The sequence below is a fragment of the Pan troglodytes genome, chromosome 23 (assembly GCF_028858775.2).
Source record: "Pan troglodytes isolate AG18354 chromosome 23, NHGRI_mPanTro3-v2.0_pri, whole genome shotgun sequence".
Lineage (NCBI taxonomy): Eukaryota > Metazoa > Chordata > Mammalia > Primates > Hominidae > Pan > Pan troglodytes.
This window is the reverse complement of record NC_086016.1, coordinates 21,788,559-21,813,730: the sequence shown is the minus strand read 5'-3', so window position 1 is coordinate 21,813,730 and position 25,172 is coordinate 21,788,559. Positions and strand designations below refer to the sequence as shown.

General features: G+C 56.9%; 1 protein-coding gene across 3 annotated transcripts; it reads right to left on the bottom strand.

Moving 5' to 3' along the window:
* Nucleotides 1-1,405: 1,405 nt before the first annotated feature.
* On the bottom strand, nt 1,406-23,844 carry TBX1 (T-box transcription factor 1). 3 transcript variants are annotated; one of them, XM_063808298.1, is made up of 7 exons: nt 23,329-23,839; nt 21,296-21,397; nt 20,312-20,483; nt 19,524-19,679; nt 18,812-18,879; nt 18,635-18,735; nt 1,406-1,574 (listed from the first exon to the last, which is right to left on the bottom strand). In XM_063808298.1, exons 1-7 carry the CDS (start codon nt 23,763-23,765, stop codon nt 1,465-1,467), a joined length of 1,146 nt encoding a protein of 381 aa, XP_063664368.1. In that variant the 5' UTR covers nt 23,766-23,839; the 3' UTR covers nt 1,406-1,464. The 3 variants fall into 3 exon arrangements, with proteins under 3 accessions (XP_063664368.1, XP_054531765.1, XP_024208536.2); XM_054675790.2 differs by lacking the exon at nt 1,406-1,574 and adding an exon at nt 5,014-5,281 and having other exon boundaries at nt 23,329-23,840; XM_024352768.3 differs by lacking the exon at nt 1,406-1,574 and adding an exon at nt 17,311-18,248 and having other exon boundaries at nt 23,329-23,844.
* Nucleotides 23,845-25,172: the final 1,328 nt, after the last annotated feature.

The window sequence follows — 25,172 nt, the reverse complement described above, 5'->3', positions numbered from 1 at the left end:
CTGCAGGCCAACAGACGGCCCTGGGTCTGGGACCAGGAGAACCTGCCTCCGCCTCTGGCAGTGGGTGTCCCTGCAGGCAGATTGGGCTTGGCACGTAGACACTGAGGGGTCAGCCGATGCCGGGAGATGATCCCGGGAAGGGCTCCGGAGCACAGCCCAGGACCCGCCGCCGCTGCTGGGCGCTCCATGTTGACGTGCTGTGCGTGTCTCCACTCCCCAGGCAATGATGTTCAATCAGGTGTTTCCCACCTGTGTCTCTGCCAAGAAGCCACAGAACACCCTCTGCACAAAAGGAGTGTTTGCACAAAGAAAAACAACCCTCCGGGGGTTCTTTAGAAATGCTTATACTCAATTAGCTAGAACTTCATGTGAAATCCCAGCATGGAAGACAACAAGCCGGCACCGGTGAAAACTTTGCTGTGCACCTGCCCTCTACCAAGCCGCCAGCCCCACCAGCCCTGTGGTCCTAGGTGGGCACAGCTGCTGCACGGTCCCCCAGGCCTGCCTCTCCTCGGGGTCTCAACCTTCATACCAGATTTGCCAGCATCCCCGTTCCCGCCTTGTGGGTGGAGAGTCCTTGAGACCCTCTGTCACTCTGTCAGCTTCCCCAGGTCAGTGAGCTGTGGCTTGGCTCCCACGCATCAGCTTTTATGGGAGGCCCATTAGGAGCTGGGCAGGAGGGACAGAGGGGAGGCCAGGCAGCCACTGCTGAGTGGGACGGGTAGCCCAGCCCATGAGGCTAGCCAGCTCTACAGGGGAGGTCCCACAGCACTGGCCGGGAAGTCCACATAGGAAAGCATCAGTTGAGGGATGAAGCCACGGACGATGGGGACAACGGCCACAGGGTGTGCTAAGCTGAGGAAATTAGTAGGAGGTGCTCATAAGCTGTTTTGTTTTTTGGTTTGTTTGTTTGTTTGTTTTTTTAAGAGACCAGGGACAGTGGGGGTCTCACTCTGTCACCCAGGCTGGAGTGCAGTGGCATGATCATAGCTTACTGCAGCCTCCAACTAATAGGCTCAAGTGATCCTCCTGCCTCAGCCTCCCGAGTAACTCATGGCCTTTAAGTGAACTGCTTCCACCATCCAGCTGTGCAGGTGGCCTGGGAACAGCAGCACATCTGTCCCCTGCCACCTCTTGCATGCACACTTGACCTCCTGACTTGGGCTCTGAAACCTGTAAAATGTGGGGTGTAGAGAAATCGAGTCATTTGGCCTCATCCTGGTGCCATTATCTCTTGCTACATTAATAAACCACCTCAAACAGAGCAGCATAACAGCCATTCTGGGCACGTGGAATCCGTGGGTCGGGAATTTAGGAGAGGCTGGGCTGAGCAGTTTGTCTACTCCATGGGGTGATGGCCAGGGCTGGAGGATTCACTTCCATCACAGCCTCTTCACTCAGGTGCTTGGAACCTTGGCTTCATTCAGGGGCTGGGCACAGCGGGGACCACCAACCTGAGTACCTTCAAGTGTCCTTGCAGTGTGGTGGTCTCAGGGACTCAGACTTCTTACTTGGGGGCTTCAAGAGCACGTCCAGCAAGCCAGGCTGGAGCCCAGAGCCTTCTGTGACCAGCCCTGGAGTCCAGGAGAGGGGAAACAGATCCCTACACTGGGTGGAGGAAGGTCAAAGTGTTTGTGGCCTTTATCAAATAAGGCTTGTCCTTGTTTCTCTTTGCGTAGCAAGAAAGAGTGAACACAGACAGCTGAGGCCCCAGAAACAGGGAAGGAGCTAGAATCCATGCACATCAGCCTCACACACCATCAGTAGGTGGGAAGAGTCCAGTGTGCACCCACTCAGCTTGCACAGCCACAGGCAGCCTGCCCAGGACCACCCTGTCACTCAGCCCTGCGGGTGTGATAAGACACTGACAAGGAAGGTTAGTCCTTCCTTGTCCCAACACACCAGGCAATATCTCCAAATGAAAGGACAATGCAATGGGCTCTCCCATCCATGAAACCCAAAGAATCGCTTATCTCAGGAAGAGATGCTAAAGTGTCACAAACTGAAAGCAAATACAAAAGATGGGCTAAAGAGTTCCTCAACATAACAAGAGGTTTTGTTATCAAAAGAGACTCAGCATTAAAAATAATAAAATACTTAAGAATTAGCTTAACTAGGGAGGTGAAAGACTTGTACACTGAAATCTATAAAACACTGCTGAAAGAAATTAAAACATAAATAAATGGAAATACATCCCATGTTCATGGATTGGAAAACATAACATTGTTAAGATATCCATACTACCCAAAGCAGTCTACAGATTCAATGCATTCCCTTCAAAAATCCCAATGACATTTTTTGTAGAAATAGAAAAAGCCATTTTGAAATTCATATGGAGTCTCAAGGACCCCTTAATAGCTAAAACAATCTTAAAATGAATAAACTTGGAGGATTCATACTTCCTGGTTTCAAAATTTACTATAAAGCTATAGTAATCAAAACAGTGTGGTACTGGCATAAAGGCAGATGTAAAGACCAATGTAATAGAATAGACAGCCTAGAAATAAACCATCATGTATATGATCCAGTGATATTTTTCTTAATTAGAAACAGGGTCTCACTGTGTTGCCCAGTCTGGTCTTGAACTCCTGGCCTCAAGCAATTCTCCTACCTCTGCCTCCCAAGTAGCTGGGACTATAGGTACATGCCACTGCACCTGGCTGGCCAAATGATTTTTAATGTGGTGACCATTCAATGGGGGAGAAGACTGTCTTTTTAACAAATGATGTTGGGAAAACTGGATTTACAAATGCAAAAGAATGCAGTTTGATCCCCCACCTCATACCCTATAAACTCAAAATAGAGCAAAGACCTAAATTAAGACCTAAAACCATAAAACCCTTAGAAGAAAACAGGCCAAAAGCTTCATGACATTGAATTTAGCAATAAATTCTTGGATATGACACGAAAGGCACATTTCACAAAAGAAAAAAATAGACAAACTGGACTTCATGAAAATTTAAAAGTTGTATGCATCAAAAGACACCATCAACAGAGTAAAAAAGCAGCCCACAGACTGAGAGAAAATCTTTACAAACCATATATCTGATAAGGGATTAATATCCACAATATATAGAGAACTCCTAAAACTCAACAACAACAAAAAAGCCGATTCAAAAATGGGCCATCCTGGGTGCCGTGGTATGTACCCAGTTATTCAAGAGGCTGAGGCAAGAGGATCACTTAATCCAGGAGCTGGAGTCCAGCCTGGGCAACATAGTGAGACCCTGTCTCTAAAAATTAAAAATTAAAAAAAAATAGACAAATGACTTAAGTAGACATATCTCCAAAGAAGATGTATGAGTAGCCAGCAGGCACAGCATCACTATCCATTAGGGAAATGCAAGTCAGAACTATAATGAGACAGATACTGCCTTACACCCATGAGGATGGGTACACCAAAAATAAAAACAAAACAGGGCCGGATGCGGTGGTTCATGCCTGTAATCCCAGCACTTTGGGAGGCTGAGGCGGGTGGATCACGAGGTCAGGAGATCGAGACCATCCTGGCTAACATGGTAAAACCCCGTCTCTACTAAAACTACAAAAAATTAGCTGGGTGTGGTGGCGGGCACCTGTAGTCCTAGCTACTCGGGAGGCTGAGGCAGGAGAATGGCATGAACCCGGGAGGCAGAGCTTGCAGTGAGCCGAGATCGCGCCACTGCACTCCAGCCTGGGCGACGGAGCGAGACTCCATCTCAAAAAAAAAAAACAAAAAACAAAACAGAAAACAAGTGTGTGGAGAAATCTGAACCCTTGTGCGCTATTGGTGGGAATGTAGAAATGGAGTAGCAGCTATGGAAAACAGTGTGGTCATTTCTCAAAATCCTGGACATAGAATTACCATATGAGCCAGCAGTTCCTCTTGTGGCAGAATACCCCAGAGAACTGAAAGCAGGGCTGCAAAGATATTTCTATACCCACGTTCATAGCGGCATTACTCACAGCAGCCAACAGGTGGGAGCAACCCAAGTGTCCGTTGACAGAAGAATGAATCAACAAAACGTGGTACAGACATACAACAGAATAGTGTTCAGCCTTATAAAGGCAGGGAGTTCCGACACAGGCTATAACACGGATGAACCTTGAGGTCCTTACACTCAGTGAACTAAGCCAGCCACAAAAAGACAAATGCCGTGTGATTCCACTTACATGAGGCGCCTAGAGTAGTCAGATTCATAGAGACAGAGAGTAGAATGCTGGCTGCCAGCGGAGGGGAATGAGGAGTTCTTGTTTAATGGGGACAGAGTTTCAGTTTTCTGAGATGAAGAGTTCTGAGATGGCTGGTGGTGATGGCTGCACAGTCATGTGGATGGACTTCATGCCACTGAAATGTACACTTACAGAGGGCTACGATGGTAAATTTGATTTATGTGTATTTTCCCTCAATGTTAAAAACTGAAAACTAAAGGCCTGGTTAAGTCTAGCTAACTAGCAAATACATCACCTGACATAGTTCTCATTTTTGTGGTAAGAACATTACACAATAAATACGTCAATTTTATATGTCGATTTAAAAAATAAATAAGTAAATGTGAAGGGAAAGAGCCTGAGGGGGCAGTCAGGCTTACTGGACAGCAGCACTTGGCCTCACCATGGTGCCCCCGCCTGGGAGCCGCCGGCCAGGGCTTTTCCCGAGTGATGTGGGTTGGATGCTAATCCCCAGGAGGGTGCTAAGAGCACGTCGGAGAAAGAATAAGAACGTGATAGAGAAAAGCACAGCTACTGCTTTCAGAACCAGTTTGAGGGAATCATCCTCATAGTGTGTGGGTGTCTGTACTGAGGTGTTTAAGGCATTTTTGGATCAGATATGTTAAGCTTGTAGTTTTCATTAAATATTTAGAAGTGTTTATAATGAGTTTACAGTCAATGTTTAAATGTCAGGAGAAATTTACTTTGTTTTATCCAACAAGTTTTGATTTATCAACTGGGAATGTGACTCTATGGAGAAGTATTTATTACAAAACATGCAATTTATTCATATTGGAATTTACTGAACAAGTCACTGTTTTTTTAATTTTGGAAATTTCAAACATGAACCAAAGTGAAGGGAAACACGACAACTCCATGTGCCCATGGCCCGGCCTCAGCATTCAACAAAGACGGTCACCTGCGGTCCTCCCGGCCACCAGGCCCTGGGTATTGAAGGGTTGGCACTCTGCGGGGCAGGGGAGCCCCAGATTCACACAGCCACCTGCATCCCTCAGAAGCTCCACTTCTCTCTCTGGTGTGTTCCTGGACGTCTCAGCTTTCACTTCCTTGTCCTTCAGGACATGTTCACCTGGGTGACAACCCCATCCAATGAGAGTGGATGAAGTACCATGTCAGAGGTGCCTCTCTTTTCTTGCAGATGAGACTGCACAAATGTCCAGTGTCTGAACCGCATGGAAGGGCAGGACAGGACTGCAGCTCCCAACGAGCCGAGCCGCCCACAGGACACAGACACGGCCTCCACAGCCACACCAGGTCCCACCTCAGCCCAGCACAGGCCTTTCCCACAGTCAGTGACCCCAAGGAAAGACGTCAGATCAGGGAACCAGATCTCCCCCTTACCTACTTTTATTTATTTTATTTGTTTGAGACGGAGTCTTGTTGCCTAGGCTGGAGTGCAGTGGTGCAATCTCAGCTCACTGCAACCTCCACCTCCCAAGTTCAAGCAGTTATCCTGCCTCAGCCTCCCAAGTAGCTGGGATTACAGGCGCCTGCCACCAAGTCCAGCTAACTTTTATATTTTTAGTAGAGATGGGGTTTCACCATGTTGGGCAGGCTGATCTCAAACTCCTGGGCTCAAATGATCCGCCTGCCTCAGCCTCCCAAAGTTCTGGGATTGCAGGCATGAGCCACCGTGTCCGGCCCCCCCTTACCTACTTTTAGAAATAAGGAACAACAGGCCAGGCACAGTGGCTCACGCCTGTAATCCCAGCACTTTGGGAGGCTGAGGTGGGCAGATCACCTGAGGTCAGGAGTTTAAGACCAGCCTGGCCAACATGGTGAAGCCCCGTCTCTACTAAAAATACAAAAATTAGCCAGGCATGGTGGCGCATGCCTGTAATCCCAGCTATTTGGGAGGCTGAGGCAGGAGGATTGCTTGAGCCCGGGAGGCGGAGTTTGCAGTGAGCTGAGACTACACCATTGCACTCCAGCCTGGGCAACCAGAACGAAACTGCGTCTCAAAAGAAAAAAAAGAAGAAGAAGAAAAGAAAGAAAGAAAGAAAGGAAATAAGGGGCAATGGCCAGGTGCAGTGGCTCACACCTATAATCCCAGTGCTTTGGAGGGCAAAAGCGGGAGGATCACTTGAGCTCAGGAGTTTGTGACCAGCCTGGGCAACATAGTGAGACCCCCATCTCTAACAACAACAACAACATCAAAAAAGCCAGGTGTGGTGGCAGACACCTGTAGTCCTAGCTATTCGGGAGACTGAGGAGGAAGGTTTGCTTGAGACTGGGAGGTTGAGGCTGCAGTGAGCCTTGATCACGATGCCACTGCACTCCAGCCTGGGTGACAGAGCAAGATCCTGTCTCTTGAAATAAGGAGCAGGAATGTGCTGTTTTACTAGTTAAGAGTAATAAATCCTGGTTGGGTGTGGTGGCTCACGCCTGTAATCCCAGCACTTTGAGAGGCCAAGGCAAGAGGATCACTTGAGCTCAGGAGTTCGAGACCAGCCTGAGCAACATGGCAAAATCCCATCTCCACAAAAAACTTAAAAATTAGCCGGGCACGGTGGTGTGTGCCTGTGTTCCCAGCTACACGGGAGGTTGAGGTAGGAGGATCACTTGAGCCTAGGAGGTCGAGGCTGCCTTGAGCCATGATCATACCACTGCACTCCAGGCTGGGAGGCAGAGGGAGACCCTGTCTCAAAAAAAAATAAAATAAAATAAGAGTAACAACACACCCTGAACCTGTGCCCAGCACACTGAAACCCAGTGAAAGGGGCTGAGAGAGGATGGAGAGGGGAAGACGAAAAGGACTGATACCCAGAATGGGTCAAAACAGACGAGAAGGCGTGGGAAAGGCCAGCACACTCTTTATAAGAGTAGAACTCAGCCACCCCATTACTGGGTATATACCCAAAGGATTATAAATCATGCTGCTATAAAGACACATGCACACGTATGTTTATTGCAGCACTATTCACAATAGCAAAGACTTGGAACCAACCCAAATGTCCAACAACGATAGACTGGATTAAGAAAATGTGGCACATATACACCATGGAATACTATGCAGCCATAAAAAATGAAGAGCTCATGTCCTTCACAGGGACATGGATGAAACTGGAAACCATCATTCTCAGCAAACTATCGCAAGGACAAAAAACCAAACACCGCATGTTCTCACTCATAGGTGGGAACTGAACAATGAGAACACATGGACACAGGAAGGGGAACATCACACTCCGGGGACTGTTGTGGGGTGGGGGGAGGGGGGAGGGATAGCATTAGGAGATACACCTAATGCTAAATGACGAGTTAATAGGTGCAGCACACCAACATGGCACATGTATACATATGTAACAAACCTGCATGTCGGGCACATGTACCCTAAAACTTAAAGTGTAATAATAATTCAATTCAATTAAATTAAAATTAAAAAAAAAAGAACTTAATGTTCAATAACATGCGCCCTCCGTAGCGTATGGGATTGAGCGTTACCCAGGAAGCTCCTCCCACCCCGTGTGCTGGCCCTTCCTGCCTGCACTGGCTGATCTGTGTTCTGTACTGTGGTTTTGCCTTTTCCCAGACAGCTTATAAACAGAGCCACGCGGCACGGCGCCTCCCGAGCCTGCTTCCTTCCCTCCGTGAGATAAAGTCAAGACTCATCCAGGTTGCCGGCATCTGTAGGTCGCTGCTTTTCATCCACTCATTGGCAGAGGCACATGCGGGTAGTGTGCTGGCTCTGAGTTGGTGGCTGGCATGGACGTTGGCTACCAGCCTCTGCTTCCATCCCTTGAGGGTAGGCGTGCTCTCTTGAAGTCTTGTCCACCCAGACTGATCACATGCGGTTCTGCTTTTCAGGCCCAGTGGCTGCCCTTGAGACATGACACCTCCCTCCCTGAGTGGGAGACCCAGCTCCTAAGCAGGGCAAGCAGGCCTGGCCCTGGGGTGGCCCGAGGTCCCCTGCACCCATCTCCGAGGTGATCCTGCCTCTGCAGAGCCCTCCACCCCGTGCAGGCCCCTGGGTGTCAGCTGTCCCTCCCTGCTGGAACATGAGCTCTTCTAGAGCAGGCACTGTGTGTCTTGCATTCATGGGATGGACACTTTGGCACTTTTGCCTTACCCTCCCACCCCCCAGTGAGGGAGGACTGGGCCTTCCTGGAGCAAGGGGCCACACGTCTTCCTCCTGAGGAACTAGGATCCTAAGGAAAGCTATAGAGCACCATATTGGGTAGGGACAGAGAAACCACCCCTGAGAGAGAGGGAGACCACGGGCAGGCACGGAGCCACGAGCACAGGCCCCAGAGCTGGGGTGGACACGGGCCACAGCACTGCCTGTCCCTGGGGAAGCCGCTGGGACTTCCAGGTGGTTTCAGGGGCACTAGCAGCCATGGGTGGTGAGAACTCCCTCCCACCTATGCCCATGTGGCTTACACCTTCCACTCGGGAGCCGGTGGGACTTGCCTGGGACCCGAGCACTTGGAGGGGCCACCTCCAGGGATGGCTCCGGTAACCCTCCGTCTCCCTGCAAGGCTGTCACCAGCCTTCTGATGCCCAGCCCTCTCCAGCACAGCCTGGCAGCCACCCTCCAAGCCCACCTCACAGCAGCCAGACCCCTCAGGCTCCAGGCGAGCACTCCAGGCCATGCGGCCTCACTGGGGAGTCTGGGCCCACTTGGGCAGGGGGAGGAGTGCGGAGAGGGCCCTGGGGCACCGCTTCATGCCAGGTGGGACTTGGGAACTCCTGGCCTCAGAATATTCGGGGCCCCACCACTAGCTCCTTCAGACAGGGTGCGGCCATGTGGGAAGACCTCGCCACAGCAGCCCCGTGGCTCCGGACCTGTGGTTCCGAGCGTGCATTGCAGGAGGTGAAAAGCATACCCCACCTCCACCCACAGATGCCAGAAGCAACCCCACCCAGTGTCCCAGGCACTGTCAGACACCCCAGGGGGCAAGACTGCTCCTGTTAAAAAACCACCGCTTTAGAGGCAGGTAGGGAATTGGTCAATCCAAGATGGATAGCAGTGGCCTTTGCCAACTGTGGATGATCTAGGATTTTTAAATTGTTAAACATACATTTAAAAACACAAATTTTGGCCGGGCGCAGTGCCTCACTCCTGTAATCCCAGCACTTTGAGAGGCTGAGGTGGGCAGATCACCTGAGGTCAGGAGTTCGAGACCAGCCTGGCCAACATGGTGAAACCCCGTCTCTACTAAAAATAGAAAAAATTAGCTGGGTGTGTTGGCAGGTGCCTGTAATCCCAGCTACTTGGGAGGCTGAGGCAGGAGAATCGCTTGAACCTAGGAGGTAAAGGTTGCAGTGAGCCAAGATCGCGCCACTGTACTCCAGCCTAGGTGACAAGAGAGAAACTCTGTTTCAAAAACATAAAAACCAAAAAACCCACAGATTTGGCCAGGTGTGGTGGCTCACACCTATAATCCCAGCACTTTGGGAGGCCGAGGTGGAAGGAGAGCCTGAACCCAAGTTTGAGGCTAGCCTGGGCAACACAGTGACACCCTGTCTGTACAAAAAATAAAGAATGTGCCATTGTGACCATGTTGAAGTACACAATTCAGTGGCATTAAGTGTATTCCCGATGCTGTGCGTCCACCTCCAGATGAATGCAAAATGGAACCTCTGTCCCCACTAGACGCCAACTCCCCATTCCTCTCCCCCAGTCCCTAACAATCCCCATTCTCCTGTCTGTTTCTTGAATCTGACTACTTGAGGTGCCTCATGCAAGTGGAATTGTACAGTACAAAATGTGTCCTTTGTGACTGGCTCAATTCACGGAGCATAAGGACCTCAGGGTTCATCCCTGTTGTAGCATGTAACAGAATTCCCTTCCTCTTTAAGGCTGGATAATACTCCATGGTACACACACACCACATTTTGTTGATCCGTTCACTTTTCGGTGGACGCTCGGCTCGCCTCCACCTTTTGCTATTTGAGTAATGCTGCTATGAACATGGGTGGAGAAATACCTCTTTGAGACTCTGCTTTCAGTTCTCTTGGGTATTTTCCCAGAAGTGGAATTCCTGGAACATACGGTTCTATGTAGAATTTTAATTGATTTTAGAGACAAGATATTGCTCTGTCACCCAGGCTGGCGTGGAGTGGTGTGATCGTAGCTCACTGCAGCCTGGAACTCCTGGGCTCAAGCGATCCTCCTGCCTCAGCCTCCCGAGTAGCTGGGACTACAGGTGCCTGGGCCCGCCCAGGCGGGTCTTGAACTCCTGGCTTCAAGCAGTCCTCCTGCTTCACTCTCCCTAACAACTGTATAATTTTTCAAGGACCCATGACACTGTTCCCCACAGAAGCTGCACTATCTTACAGTCCCACCAGCAGTGTAGACGGCTTCCAGGGGCTCCATGTCCTCGCCAACACGTGTTGTTTTCTGTTTTTGTTTTTTTAAATCATCATCATCCTAATGGATATCCAAGTCTTTAATATTCACCTTGAATCACCTTCTGGGTATACATGTGATAGGATCTCTGTCCTGCAGCTCAAATTCTTTCTGGGGAAGAGACCTGTGCATGAGAAACAGCTACTACTGGAATAGCCACTGCTTCCCTCCAGTCATGGGAAACCTCCCACTGCAGGAGGGAAACTCGGCGGCTGAGGGCAGAGGGGCCAGGTGGGCTTTGCCAGGCAAATCTCCCTCGGCAGCTCAGGAAGGAGACCACGCTGGTGTCCAGGGGTCTGGCCCACCCTGAGACCACTCCCCTCCTGGCAGTGACCGCATCAGGGTGCCGAGATGCCTGGGGCTCCATCCTGCAGTCACCTGTTAGAGGGACAGGACTGTGTGAGGCCTGAGGACCCAGGAGAGCAGGTGGAGGTCAGGAGGTGACAGTGGCAGGTGGGGGCCAGCCCTGCAGTAAGCTTCCCAGGCAGTGACTGGGCATGGGCGCTCCTGAAGGGGGTGCCTGCCTGGAGATGGCCCCTTCTGGCTGGCCGCCTGGAGGGAGGGTCCTCCAAGGAAGCCCACACAGCCAAGCTGGAGGGGCCACCTGGAAATGCCTCTGTGGGGTGCTAGGGTGCCCCCAGTTGCAAGTCTCTCTCATAACTAGGCTGTTTCTTTCCAGCACCCACCACACAGGGTGATGGGTGTCTTGGGATGTGCTCCTATGTGTTGGTGTCCACCTCCTGGCGGCCCGTTTCCCACCTAGACCTTCCTCTGGGGCCTGAGCAGCAGCCCTTGTCCCCAGAGCTCGGGCCCTGCAGGCTCTCCCAGGAGGTGGCGGAGCAGGCAGGCTTTCAGATCGGTCAGCTGCATCTTAATAAAGCTGCTTGTTTTTCTTAGTCCCTTGAGACTTGACTTATTGTTATCAGAAGGGTGATTATTTGCATGGAAGTGGCTGTTTCCGTATTTTGCCTCAGCTCAACGCCGGTGCTCGTAAGCTCTGAATCCGTGGAGGAACAATGCCACCAGCTAGCGGCCACTCTGCGGTGCCCGGGCTTCCTGTGTAGCCCAGGCCTCGCCTGCAGCCCCAGCAGCACTCGAGTGCAGGAATCCCACCAGCCTGAGGCGACAGGGAAGGGGACCTGTGTCCTGCCAGTGACCCCGATTCTGTCCCTTATCACAAAGGCGGGCTGGAGAAGGGCGCCCGGCAGCTCCTGAGACCCAGCCCCGCGGTGAAGGTCCCTGCCCTGCCCTGGGAAGACGTACTGCCTCATGGCTGAAGGTCCAAACCACAGCCATGAGCAGCTGGGTAGACTGGGGACTGTTTTGTGGCCCTGCTGCTGTCACCATCTTCGTTCTGTGATGACGTCACAAGAAAAAAAGCTTGTCTTGGGGAGTAATCCAGAAAACATATTCTGAGATAAAGGATGAATTCAGAAATGGAGGGGGAAAAAAACTATTTGAGAAGAGGGCTGGGCACAGTGGCTCACGCTTGTAATGCCAGCAATTTGGGAGGCTGAGGCCAAAGGATCACTTGAGGCCAAGAGTTCAAGAGGCAGGAGTTCAAGACCAGCCTGGGCAACATAGCAAGACTCATATGTCTCTACAAAATATTAGCAGGGTGTGGTGGCACACGCCTGTAGTCCCAGCTAATCAGGAGGCTGAGTCTGGAGGATGGCTTGAGCCCCGGAGTTCAAGGCTACAGTGAGCCGTGATCACACCACTGCACTCCAGCCTGGGCAACAGAGCAAGATCCTGTCTCAAAAAGAAAAAAAGGCCAACATAGTGAAACCCATGTCTACTAAAAAGACAAAAATTAGCCGGGCGTGGTGGCGGACATCTGTAATCCCGGTTACTTGGGAGGCTGAGGCAGGAGAATCGCTTGAACCCAGGAGGCAGAAGTTGCAGTGAACTGAGATTGTGCCACTGCACTCCAGCCTGGGCGACAGAGCAAGACTCTATCTCAAAAAACAAACAAAAAAACTGTTGAGAGGAATTGAGGCTGGAATGACAGAGGAATGAAGAGGAGATGGGGAAGACTAGGGATGTGCAGGGAGGAGTGTCCTGAGAAATGATGTGAATGAAGAGTAAGGTCCTGGAAGGACAGGGCCACTGTAAGGGCTGGAGACAGAAGCCGGAGTCACCACCTGCAAGAAAGTCACCCAGAGCAAGATGCTGGCACCCAGCGTTGCCCGAGGCCACAGTGGGCGCACAGACATGGGCCTCAACTGCAGCACCCTGGCAACTGCCACTGCACCATGGTTTCATGTGCAGCCAAGATCCTTCAGTTAGGCTGAGACCCCCCACTTTGAATAAGAGAGTACCAACTTCAGAGGTGTTGAAATGCAGGCAAAAAACCCTGTGCACCTCAGAATTGGTGAAATGGGGAGATGCACCCCAAAGCCTCCGGGGGTCTGCACTGCAGGAAGGGGGCCTGGGCTGGCCACAGAGCAGAGGATGCCAGTGGGGCCGGGAGGAGAGGATTACGTGCTTACTTTGTGCAATTGAAAGCTGATAGATAAAGCATGTTGACAATGCCATCACCCTTTATAATTAAGAAGATAATTTAATTACTGCTATTAAAACCTAAGCCTCTCCCCCCACATGGGCTGGTTTTAGCAAAATATTTCTGGTTCTGCTGTTTCCCACACACAGACCTGGCAGCGGTTAAAGAGAGACACTGAGTCTCCGGAGTTTCATCTCAGGAGCCCATCTGGTTTGAAGTAGTACAACAAGCAGGAAAGGGAATTGAATCAAAGGCACCAGTTGTGTTTTTTGAAATCCAGAAAATGTGTGAGGTAGCACCAGGGAAAAAGGTCTCATCCTGCCCTCCCTAGGCCTGGGTGCCGCTATGCCAGGCTGGGGGGCCATGCCCCCACCTGCTCCTTGGCCAGGCTCTGCAGGATGCTCCTTCAGGGTGGGGGGTGAAGGAGCTTGGCAAGGAGGAGAGGCAGGATGGTGCAGATGCTTGTGGACCCTGCCCGAGCACACCGCCTCATTGGAACCCACAGGGAGGAGAGAAGCAGGAATGAACGTCCCCGTGCCCATGGCTGACACAGGCCTCCACTGTTGACAGAGAGCATCTCCACACAGGGCGGAGGTCAGCACCACAGCTGAAGGGAAAACTGAGTCTCTGGAACACAGAGTCTCTGGAACACGGGCCACATGCTCTCCCCTGGTGCCCAGCTCCTGGTTGGGTTGCACTGCCTGCCACACTGGAGCCATCCCGTTCGTCCTAGAAGCAGCTCCTTGCCCATCACTCTCCCTCCACCAGTGAGAGGTGAGGCTGCCTCTGCCCTTGGCAACTGTGGCTACGTGGAATTCTCTGGTATGCGGGTGCTTTGATCTGCGGCACACCTGGAGATCAGGGCCTCAGCCTCACACAACTGTCATCGCATGGATCCCACACACCCCATGGACTTCCCCAGCTGGAGGGTGCGCCGCAGGGTGGGGCCTGAAGCCCACCAGGCCAGGGTCTCATCTCCACCAGGCCAGGGTCTTGTCTTCCTCCGCAGCTCAAGGTGCCACCAAACAGACTCGCCTTGTCCCGCAGCCAAGCCCCCGCGTGCTCCTGCCTCTGCACCTCCAGTGCTTTCCTGGGTGAGAAGCCTCTCTGGGCAGTGGAGTGCCCATTGTCCCTTCCACAAAGGGGCACATGCTGCAGAGGGCAGCTGTGGGGGGTCCTCTGAAAACAGGGAGCGGGGCTACTGCAGGATCGTCCAGCTGCACCCCCAGGCCCTGGGGTCCTAGAACCCTTCTGTGGGATGCAGTGGTGTGAAGGGGGTGTGGATGGTCCCCACCCCCGCTTAGTCAAGAATCTATCTATTTCCTGCATTGTGCATCTGTTGTTTTTGGAGAGTTTTTGGGAGTGAGGAGTCTGGGGGCCCTTCTGGTCTCTCGTCCTCCTGAGTCCTGGCAGCTGGATGTCTGCAGCCAGGCTAGGGGAGGGGAACGGGGCCTCTGGACCAGCTAGGGAACCTGGAGGAGGATGTTTGGGGGAAGTCCAACAGCTGAGGGGGAGCCTGTGGGGGAACAGCGGTGGGACGAGCCCCCTATCCCCTACACCATACTGCCCATCACAGCAGCTTACAGAAGGGGCAGGGCAGGTGTGCTCAACGGGGAACCTAAAACAGGGAACAAGAAGGAGACGGAAGAACGGCCACTGTCAGTCCAGTAGCGCAGCTAGGACAAATGACCATAGGCCCGGTGGCTTATAAACAATGGACAGTTATTTCTCCCAGTTCTGGAGGCTGGAGGTCTGTGAGCAGCATAGCACTCAACTAATCCCACTCATGAGGACTCCACGCTCGTGACCTAATCACCACCTAAAGGCTCCATCTCCTGCCACCATCACCTTGGGGGTGAACGTTCAGATCACAGCTGTCACAGAGGAAGCTGCTGGAAGCCAGGCCTTAGGGCAGCTGCCCACGGGAACGTCACCTCCACAGGAACGGTAGTGGCTGGGGCATCAGCCAGACAGCCCCCGCAGCGGGCAGGCAATCACTGGGCACTGGTTGAGGACTGAGCACATGAGGGACGGTGAGCAGCGGCGTGCGCCAGTCTTGCAGACACACAGCCAGCGGAAGCTGCCACCCAGGCGCCGGCCTGCAAGCTCTCATTTACAAGAAGTTCTCAGATGCACAAACTCATCTACAAAGGTGGAGGGGAGGAAACCCACACTTCTGGGGGCCACTGCCCAGCGTGGGAGTGCCCTCAGCAGCAACAGCAGCAGTGTGGTGACCCCGTGGCCTGTGAGCCACGGAGCACCTGGAATGGGGCCAGTGAGGACCTGAATGTTTAATGAATCCTGGTTCATTAGGACGTGTGGCCGAGTGTGATGGCTCATGCCTGAAAGCCCAGCATTTTGGAAGACCAAGGCAGGCGGGTCACCTGAGGTCAGGAGTTCGAGACCAGCCTGGCCAACATGGTGAAACCCCGTCTCTACTAAAAATACAAAAATTAGCCGGGCATGGTGGTACATTCCTGTAGTCCCAGCTACTCCGAGGCTGAAGCAGAAGAAATCACTTGAACCCGGGAGGCGGAGGTTGCAGTGAGCCGAGATCGCACCACGGCATTCCGGCCTGGGCGACAGAGCGCGACTCAGTCTCAAAAAAAAAAAAAAAAAAAAAAAAAGAATGCGAACAGCCCCGGATGGCCAGCGGCGGCCCTGCTGGACGGCTGGGTGCTCCATCTTGCATGGCCATCCCAACAGGAGGGGCACGGTAACAGGCCAGTTTGCTGCACACCCAGGGTCCTTGCACATTGCTGTGTGTCCCACCCTCATTTACAAACACTGTGTTTGCTCTTTGGTCAGGGGAGGGCTTTTCCTCCCTTTAGCTCTGAACAAAACCAAGGCGGAGGTCTCGAATGGCAGCCCCTCCGCACATCCTGGATGTGGAGTACGGAATGGCTGCCTTCTGACAGCAAGAGAGGGAGGCCCTCTGCAGTGCAAAGCCCCGCCCACCGTTGGGCACATGGGTAATGGCTGCCCCAAGTTCACGCAGGTGGGGATCAGGACTTGGGAATGGGCATCCACAGCCGTCCCCCCAAATGCATCTCCAAAGCCGTGCTCCCGGAGCCTGGGCAGATGCTGCAGAGGTCCTCACACTCTGGTGCTAGATGCCCTTTGAGGCTTTGGATGGCCCCTGGAGACCCCCTCCCACCCTAGACTGGCCTCTGGGAATGGTTCCTGCCATTCAATTACTAAGACCCCACTCACTTCACGCCGCCAGAGCAAACATGTATACGAAAAACAGGTCCGCGAGGGTGGACATCTGGAAACTCCTGGCTGTGCCCTCGGAGAGGTGGCACTCAGGCTGCCGCTACCACGTGGGGTGATGAGCCGAGTGGCCTAGAAGGCAGCAGTTGCCACAAACACACTGGGACAGGCACGGGAGGTGGGGGACAGAGCCTCGGCCACGTGCACTTCCCGTTCATCTTGTGTCCAAGTCAGCAGCCTTGGCGCTGACCGGCTGTCAGCCCTTCCTGCTTGCGCTCAGGAAGGGAGGGATCAAAGAGTTCCTCTCGCCCCATCCCTGGTGTTGAGTTAACGGAGAGAGGTCCCTTAGCCACCTGGCCTGGGAAAAATGCTTCATACACAGGTCTCAAGATGACTCATGGCTACTGTCATTGTGCCCCCTGGCCAGGTCACTCCGTAGGGACACTCACAGCAAATAAAGTCACTAAGGAGGGAACATGCGGGCCTGGGCTAGGCCGGCAGGGGAAATGCTAGCAGAACAGTGCTGCCTGTTTTTGTCTTTCCATGACCCCATCCCGGTCAGGGGCTTCTCCCCCTCCCAGCACCGACCGGCAGTGTCTGTCATGACCCTTCTTCCCAGCTTCCATGGAAAAGCACAAGCATCTGTCCCGAAAACAGGCCAGGGCGCAGGCCCAAGTCCCAGAATAGGGACAACTGCAGGTGGGAGGAATTTAAGTAAAAAGGCAGGATGCACACCTGGGCGGTACCACCAGCCCTGGGGAGGTTGGGATGAGATGGGACGGTGGGAAGGTGGGGGGAGTGCACAGGCCTGGCAGGAGGGGCCTCGGAGAGGGGAGGGGCAATGGGAGCCCCTATGGGGCGGGGAGAGGGCAGGGGGCGTGGCGGACAGGGCGCTGTGGGACCGGGACCGACCTACAGTCGGCAGGGATTGGGGCTGGGGAGGCCCTGAGGGCCCTGAGCTAGCCCGGGCTCGCTGTCCCGAAGATTCCCAACGCGATCTAACTGGGCACAAATAAATGGACACGCAGGCGGCTTCCAAAAGAGGCGAAACCGTTTATCAAGTCGGCGCCGGCGCGGTATCTACAGTATCTACAGTATCTACACGTATCTACACCGCCTGCAGGCGGGGCTCTCGGGTTGTCTACACTGCAACTGCCGGCCGGGCCGCGGGCGACGCGGTCTCGGGGAGAACAATAAATATCACTTCCTTCCGCCTCCGACCGGGCGCTTTGGCACTGGCGGGCGGGGACCCCCTTGGCCCTCGGGGCCGGGGAAGGACCCGCGGTGGCTCCAGGGACTGGGGAACCGGATACTTCGATAGCCCAAGGGGCTGGGGGGTGGCGAGGGGGCCCCCATGGCTTCGAGGCTGGGGAAGGGGAGAGCCGCGGTGGCCCCTGGGGCTGGGGGAACGTATTCCTTGCTGGCCCTTGGGGCAGGGTGGCCGGGCCCGGCGAACTTCGGGGCTGTGCAGGGCCGGGGCGGGAGCGCGACAGGGCCCGCGTTATCTGGGGCAATAGTCGTAGGAGCCGGGCGGCGCGGCTCCGGCCGACGAGTACATGTTGGCGGCCGCGGCGGCTGCGGCAGCGGCGGCGGCGGCCGCGGCGGCTGGACTCACGGGGTGGTGGTGGTGGTGCGGATGCGCGTGCGGGTGGTAGCCGTGGCCACGCAGGCCGGGCAGCGGGTAGGGCGCCGGCCGGCTCTTGGCCCCGAGATAGTGGTCGTAGGCGGCGGCCGGATATTTGTAGGGGTGGTGGTGCAGCGGCTCCGATGCGCCGGGCGCCTCCAGGCGCAGCTCGGGGTGCGGGGGACTGGGCCGGCCTCCGGGCGCGCCGGGCAGCGGGACTAAGCCGCCGGCCCCGGGCAGCGAGGGGCTTAGCACCCGGGCCAGCAGCTGCGGAGGATGCGCCGGGTCCCCGAGCACTGCTGGCCCGCCCGCGTCGCGCTGGAATTCTCGCCGGGCCTCAGCCGCGTCTGCGGAGAGGGCCGAGGAGTGAGCGCGGCCGGCCGGGGCCGCCGAGGAGCTCCGACGCCCCACGCGAGGCCCTGGCGGAGAGAAGGCTCTTGGCCGCCCTCGGTGTTCCCCGACCAGTCGGTGCCAGCGTGCCCGAGACCCCAAGTCGCCGGCGCCCCGAGCCCTCCCCGGGGCCCGCGCCCCTCTGCGGGCGGCGGCGGCGGCGGGCGGGGCGCAGCCGTCGGGCCGGGCGGGCGAGTGCGCGCTTGCCCGCCGCCGCGGCCGTTGTGCAACCGGCGCGAAAGCCTGGAGCGCCCCGGGGGCGCAGGCGAGGTCGGGCGAGGCCGCCGGCCCGGGGTAGAGCGCGCACAGGGCCGGAACCCGGATCCCACGACCCCGACCCTACCTTTCTCCGTGCCGCTGGGCTGCGTCGGGGAAGCCACGGGGTTCCGCGAGCGCGCGAAGGCGCTCATGAGCGGCAGCGCGCCGGGCCGGTGGTTCCGGGGCCTGCGGGCGGGAGGCGGATCAGGGCGGCGCCTGCGCCAGGCGCCCGGCGCTCACTCTCTCGGGGGAGGACACTCACCAGTCCTCAGGGTCACAGTCCCGGAAGCCTTTCGCGAAGGGATTGCTGGCAATCTTGAGCTGCGTGATCTGCAGGGAGGTGGGTGTGAGCAAGCCGCTGGAGCCCTGCAGCCTGGGCCACCCGACCTCGGCGGAGGATAGGGGAGTGTTAGGAGAAGCGCACCAAGGGCCTTTCTGCTGCCCCGACAAGAACCAGTCCACGTCTGCCCCTCCTCTACGGAGCTGGTGCTCCCTCCTGCAGGGGGGCGGGGGTCTGAGGAACCTCCTCTCTCACTAGGGAACCCCTCTCTGGTGTCCCCCAAGTGGGTGGGGATGGAGGCCCTGTGCTCCTCGCTGGGACGGGAATGTGGTCACCACCCCCCACGTGCAGTGGGGTGGGGGGTGGGGAACAGAGCGGGTTCCCTAGGAATCTGGGTAAACCTCAGATCAGGCCCCTGATGGGGAGTTTCCGGAATGGTTCGGAAAACAAACTTTCAGGACGAAGTGACAGTTGCCGCTGGAGAGGTCAAGCTGATAGGAGGCTGGGCCAGCCAGCCTCGAGAGGGAGGGGGCTGCCTGAGGCCCTTGGGAGTAGGGCTCCAGTTGGGTTGGGCTCCACTGGGACCACAGCCTGCAGGTCTAAGCGGACCCACTGTCCCCAAACGGCAACTGAAAATTACACCCGCTTTTCCAGAGGCGTTGAATCTGCTCAGGTCCTCCCCACAGGCCCTCACCCGATGGTTCTGGTAGGCAGTGACCGCGGTGAATCGTGTCTCCTCGAACACAAAGGTTTTGAAGTTCTCCTCGGCATATTTCTCGCTATCTTTGCGTGGGTCCACATAGACCACGTGGAAGCGGGGCTGGTATCTGTGCATGGAATTCAGAATAATCTGGAAGACAAGGTGGGGAATCAGCTCCAGCGGTCGGGCTGGGCTGAGGATCTGGGGTGGGAGCCAGGAAATGGGCTGAGGTCTGAGTTGGCAATGAGTTTCCTGGATGAGTTGGGCAAAACCCTTAACTCCAAGACGAGGCTGGGTCACTGGGCCAAGAGGAGGCTGTGACCCATTGGCAACTGCCAGGAATGAGCTCCAAGTGGCAAAAGATCTGGGTTTAGGTTCTCTTTCCTTAGGTGCCTGCCCAGCGACCTCACTGGCCTGGACTCCATAAAGCCTCTTTCTCCAGCCCCCTTGCAGGGCCCCATCTTTTCCATTAAAAAAGCTTCCTGCATAAAATCAGGAGTGGGGTGAGAGAAGGAGGGCGACCCCTCTCCCAGGGCCCAGGCCCACTAGGCTGTGCGACCCCTGACCAGAGGCCGCTCTCCTCATCGGCACACCAGCACTGCGCAAGCTCCGCCTCAGCCTCTGGCCTCGCAGGGACTCTAAAGGGCCTCCTCGGGGACAGCCCAGAGCTGCCTGGGGACAGCCGGGGGCCTGGGGATTCTACAGGCCTCTTAGGGACAGGCGGGTGCCTCGGGACTCGAGGCCTTGGGGGACACCGGGAGCCTGGGGAGGCAGTCGCTCACGTGGCCGTTGTCGTCCAGTAGGTTGTTGGTCAGCTTGAGCTTGTCGAAGGACACGATTTGCTTCATCCACTGCGCGCCCTTGGCAGGCGAGTCCGGGTGGTAGTGCACGCGGCCTGGCGTGGCAGGGTCGGCCTTCCCCGCCACCAGCCAGGAGGAGCTGTGGAAGGCGTACCTGGAGCGGCACGGGGTGGGGTCGTGCATGTGGAGGTGAACCCAGAGGGCCTTGACCCATGTGCTGGGCGAACCCTAAAAGTGCCTTTGAGAAGTTTCCCCACCTGTGAGATTGAACCCTCTGCTGCCACATGTGCTGGGAGCTTTTCCGAGGGGGACTATGGACTAAACAGAGAACTCCCACCCACCCCAACACTCAAAACAATCAAGGAACTGGACACCCCGTGGGGCACCGAGAGGGGGAGGCTGGGCTCCTGCCATCTCATTTCGCTGGATGCGGGTCCTCCCGCCCCGGTGCTGCTGCGGTGGGAGCCCACACTTGGCCTTGCCGGGCCTCAGGCACAAGGCAGTGCGCGTTCTCTTTATTAATTGCTGTTAATTGTCCGGGCAGCTGAGGCCCGCCCTGCATAATCTCTCCTGGCCACCCCACCTTTCCGGCCCAGCTCCAGGATCCAGAGTTCCCTGGGGATGGGGGAAGGGGACTAGGCGCTCAGGCCGGCCTCCTGGGAGAGGGAGACTTGAAGAAGTCCGGGGCTGAGTACTTGGCTGACCACCCTAGGGCCACACCAGCCCAGGGGAGCAAGAGCTGTCTGCAGCCTGCGGCTCCAGAGGCGGCTTCTGAGAGGGCATGGAGTAGGGTTGTGGGTCTGGGGTCAGATGGGAGTGGAGGAGGGAGCGGGTTGATCGGGCAGCATCGCAGGTGCCTAAAGAGTTTCATGGTGCAGACGACCCTTGGAGTTGGGTCACCAGGCGGAGACCCGCCACTTTCCAGGGTGCCCTCCCGGTCCCTCACGCTTACAACCACTTGCTCACCGGTAGCGCTTATCGTCCACCGGCACGAAGTCCATGAGCAGCATATAGTCGGCCATGGGATCCATGCCGAAGAGCTTCACTTGGAAGGTGGGGAACATCCGCCTGGGGGTGATGAGGCCTTGGGTCACCCTAGCTGGTGGAAGGCAGCCCCCCTTGACCTGCCTGGGGCTGGCGGCCCCTCTGCTCGGCCCCTCCCTCCAGCCTCTGGGGGCTGCTGTGTCGTCCCAGCCCTTGGGCTCCATCTTTCCTGGCTTAGCTGCTCTAATCTGGGCAGGCCCCTACTCAGCTGGGAGCTTGGCGCAGCAGGGGAGCCTCCTGGACACAGAAATGGCCGGCCCAGCGCTGGAGCCCCCACCTTCGGCAACCTTGGCCTACATAACCCCGGCCTCGCCCTTGCTGACTTTTTGGCCTCTTGGTCCCAGCTTCGGCCGGCAGCAGGGTGCCTAACGTGCGCCCTTAGCAGAGCCTCCCCAGCTTGATCGAAGCAGCTCCCGGCTCCAACAAAGTGAAACCGGGTAGTCCTGTGTGAGTTCAAGGCGTCCCCGCTGCCCTTTTAGCTGGGTCTTCGGCTGTTACCCAATCCCCTCAGTGAGGCCAAGGCTCAGAGCCCTCCCTCCCCTGACTCTCAGGGCCCCACTCTATCATGGCCCCATGATAAAAGTCTCCCCACCTTCCTCAGGGCACAGGGCAAGCTTCCACTCCCCTTAAGACACATAACCCCAAGACGCAGCTACCCAGAGTGGACTCAGTTTGTGTCTTTCCTGTTCCTCAAATCTCCCCCGCTTTGGACCCTGGCTCAGTGACCAGTCAGGGCTCTTGAAAGGACATTCTGCAGTGCCTGGACGGGTGTAGGCCATGGGCTGCCCCCACATGATGGCACAGCAGTAGTGGCCGTGGGGCCCTTCAGGACAACACAAGGATTGGCCCTCACTTGCCGTCCCCTCTGCCTCCCCTCACAAGCAACTCCCTGCAGGCGGTGGGCAGAAGACAGATGCCAGGAGCCAGCCTCTAGGACAGGCCCGCTCCCTCCCCCACCCGAAGCCTCTGCAGGCTGGAGGGTGCTGCGGGACGTGGGCTCCCGGGTGAAGCCCAGCGCCGACAAGGCCCTTGCCGGGCTGGCCTGAGCCAGAGGCTGGGCTGCCGCTGTCCTCAGGAGGGCCTGTGTGCCTGGGGACAGCAAGGAGGGCCTGGTAAAAAACCACAGAGCTGGAGCAGAGCACAGGCCCAGGTTCCTCAGGAAGGACGCCGGCAGCAGGGAAACAGAAACCACGAGAAGGCTTTGCAAACAGGCCCTGAGCTCCCCTTGGCTGTTCGGACTCCGAGCTGGTGTGTACATTAGACACAGCCCGGCACCCGCCTTTGTCTACCGGTCAAATCGGGTGCATCTGCAAAACTTGTTCCCCTTGTCTCTTGGTCTTTAAAACAAATACAGGCCGGTTGGGAGGTGACGGGCCGTTGGCTACAGAGTCAGGCCTCACAACTATGGGGATCTAGGTTGAAGGAAACTGGGTAGCAACTTCCACGCAACAGTGCACGCTGTTTTTAAGGGTAATCCTCTCCTGAAAGTGTCCAGAGAGTTGCCCGGCTGCCGCTCTTTATCTTGCCCGCATAGACTGAACTCCAGAACTGAACCAGGGTTTTCTTGAGGTGGGATTTACTAGGAGTCGTTCAGGCGGCGAGGCCCCCTGGACGCCGCTGCCTGCCCCCAGCCGGGTGCGCCCCAAGCCGGGCCGGTTTCTGGGCCGCGCGGCGTCCTGGGGCTGCGGGGCGGGCGGGCGAGTCCCGCGGGGCTCCTCGCCGTTCCCGTGCGGCCCGCGCCGTCTCCTCCCGCCCCGGCGGAGGATAGGTGTTAGGAGGGGAGCGCCGGGCGGCTGTCGCCGGAGCCGGGACGGCGGACAGCGAAGGAGGCAGCGGGGCCCAGGCCGCGCCCCCGACCCGGCTTTCGGCCCCGCTCGCGCGGATCAGGCGGGGAGGCCCGCAGCCCTGGCGGCAGCACGTGGGGAGGGTCGCGGCGTGGGGAGGGGCGCCCTGACCTGCCGGCCTTGGTGACGATCATCTCGGTGCCCAGCTGGTTGAACTCGTCCCACAGCGCCTTCATCTCTAGCTGCACGCTCACACCGGCCACCTTCGCGTTCTTCTTCACCGGCGCCTTGGCTGCGGCCGCGCAGCTGGCCCCGGGGCCCTCGGGCTCGGCGGCGGCGCTGGTGGCGGCCCCGGCGGCCGGCGCAAACGGGTAGGCGTGCGGCGGCGGCGGCGGGCCCGGGGCGCCGGGGGCGGCGGCGGCGCACGGGTCGTAGCGCGGCGGCGGCGGCGGGGGCTCGCGCGGGCCGTACGGGTCGGCGCCGGGCGACGCGGCGCCCGGGAAGCCCCCCGCGGCCCCCAGGCTGCTCAGGCTGCTGGCCGTGAAGGCTGCAACGTCGCAGAAGTGCGAGAGCTGCGTGAGCCACGGGCTGGACACGGCGGAGATCATGACCCGCGGGCCGCCGCCGCCGCCCCCGCCACCAAGCTGAGCGCTGCCCCGCGCCGCGGGCCGAGTGGCGGGCGCCGCGCTGCGTGCGCCCCGGGCCGCGCAGCCCCACACCGCAGGCCGGCCCCGAGGAGGCGCCCCGCCCCGCCCCGCCCCGCGCCCCCCCACCCCCGCGCCGAGACAATGGACTCGCTCCCTCCCCCGGCCCTCGCCCCTCCCCCGCCGCTTCCCCCTCCCCGGCCCCCAGCCCGCCCGCCGCGGCTCGCTCGGCCCGGGGCCCCCCGACCGCCCGGACCGGCTCACCGGTGCGCCGGGCCCGTCGGCCGGCCCTCGCTCTGCCGCCCGCCCGCGTGCGTTTCTCCTCTCTCTCTCCCAGACGTTCTTTTCCTAATTTGTTATTTTACCTTTGTCGTCCTCATTTAAATTTTCCCTCCCGATCATCTTTTCTTCTTCCCCTATCTCTGTAGTTTCTCTTTATTTCTGTTTTACTTTCCGCCTCTTCCCCTTTTCCTCCATCCTCGCCTTCCTTTTCACTTTATTTTAAATCATTCTTTGTCTTTCTTTTAGTCGGCGCCTTTCCTCTTATTTTTGTATGTCCTTTGTTTTTTATGTTTTTCTTTTTTAAAAAAATAAAAACTAAAGTCTTTCCTTTTTTTCTTTTTTATGACTTCACTTTCTGTCTTAAATTTTCCCTCCGTTTTCTCTCTTCTCTTTCGCTCTTGCTTTTTATTGCCTTTTCGTGTCCTTCTGTTTCTCCCCTACCTTCTTCTTTGGGTTTTTTGTGTTTTCTCCCCTTTGCTCAATTTCGTCTCCACGGCTTCCTCGAGGCTTTCTCTCCTTCTGTGAAACTCTCCCGCTCTCTCCTCTCTTACTAACTTTCCTCCCCGCTTCTCCAGGCTCACGGCCACCTCTGCTCTCCTTCCCAGCCTCACTCGCCCTCTTCCGGGCCTGCGTATACCTGAGTGCCCATCTCCAAGCTGGGCCCCCAGGCTGGTGAGGGGACAGGCTTTGGGCGAGATGCCGGCTCTTCCTCTGTGCCCCAGAATCGCAGCCAGAAGCCTGGAGCCCACCCTACCAAGAGCTGCCTCCACCTACTTTGCACCCGGGCCCCACAGCAGCTGAGGCAGGGGGTCTGGCGGGCGGGCCAGTGTAGACACGGCCTGGAGGCTCACCTTCCATGTCCCTGGTGACGGTGCTGAAGTGCATCCCTGCTGGGGATCCTGGCAGCCAGCGAAGCTTCACCCGGTCGGAGGACCCCGAGCCCTGGTGGGCGGTGCGCTCCGCCGCCTCGGCTGCAACCAGAGAGGCGATGCTGAACGCACTGGCTCGGGGAGACAGCGGGCTCCGCGCGTCCATAGGCGCCCGGCGGCCTGGCCGGCGCCGCCTCCGACTGCGTGTGCCCAGCCGCAC

Coding starts and splice junctions, on each gene's coding strand:
- TBX1 (XM_024352768.3), bottom strand. CDS start 23,765: ATGATCTCCGCCGTGTCCAGCCCGTGGCTCACGCAGCTCTCGCACTTC. Junction 20,484..21,295: donor GTGGACGATAAGCGCTACCG/GTGAGCAAGTGG, acceptor GTGCCGCTCCAG/GTACGCCTTCCACAGCTCCT. Junction 19,680..20,311: donor TACTGGACGACAACGGCCAC/GTGAGCGACTGC, acceptor CTTGTCTTCCAG/ATTATTCTGAATTCCATGCA.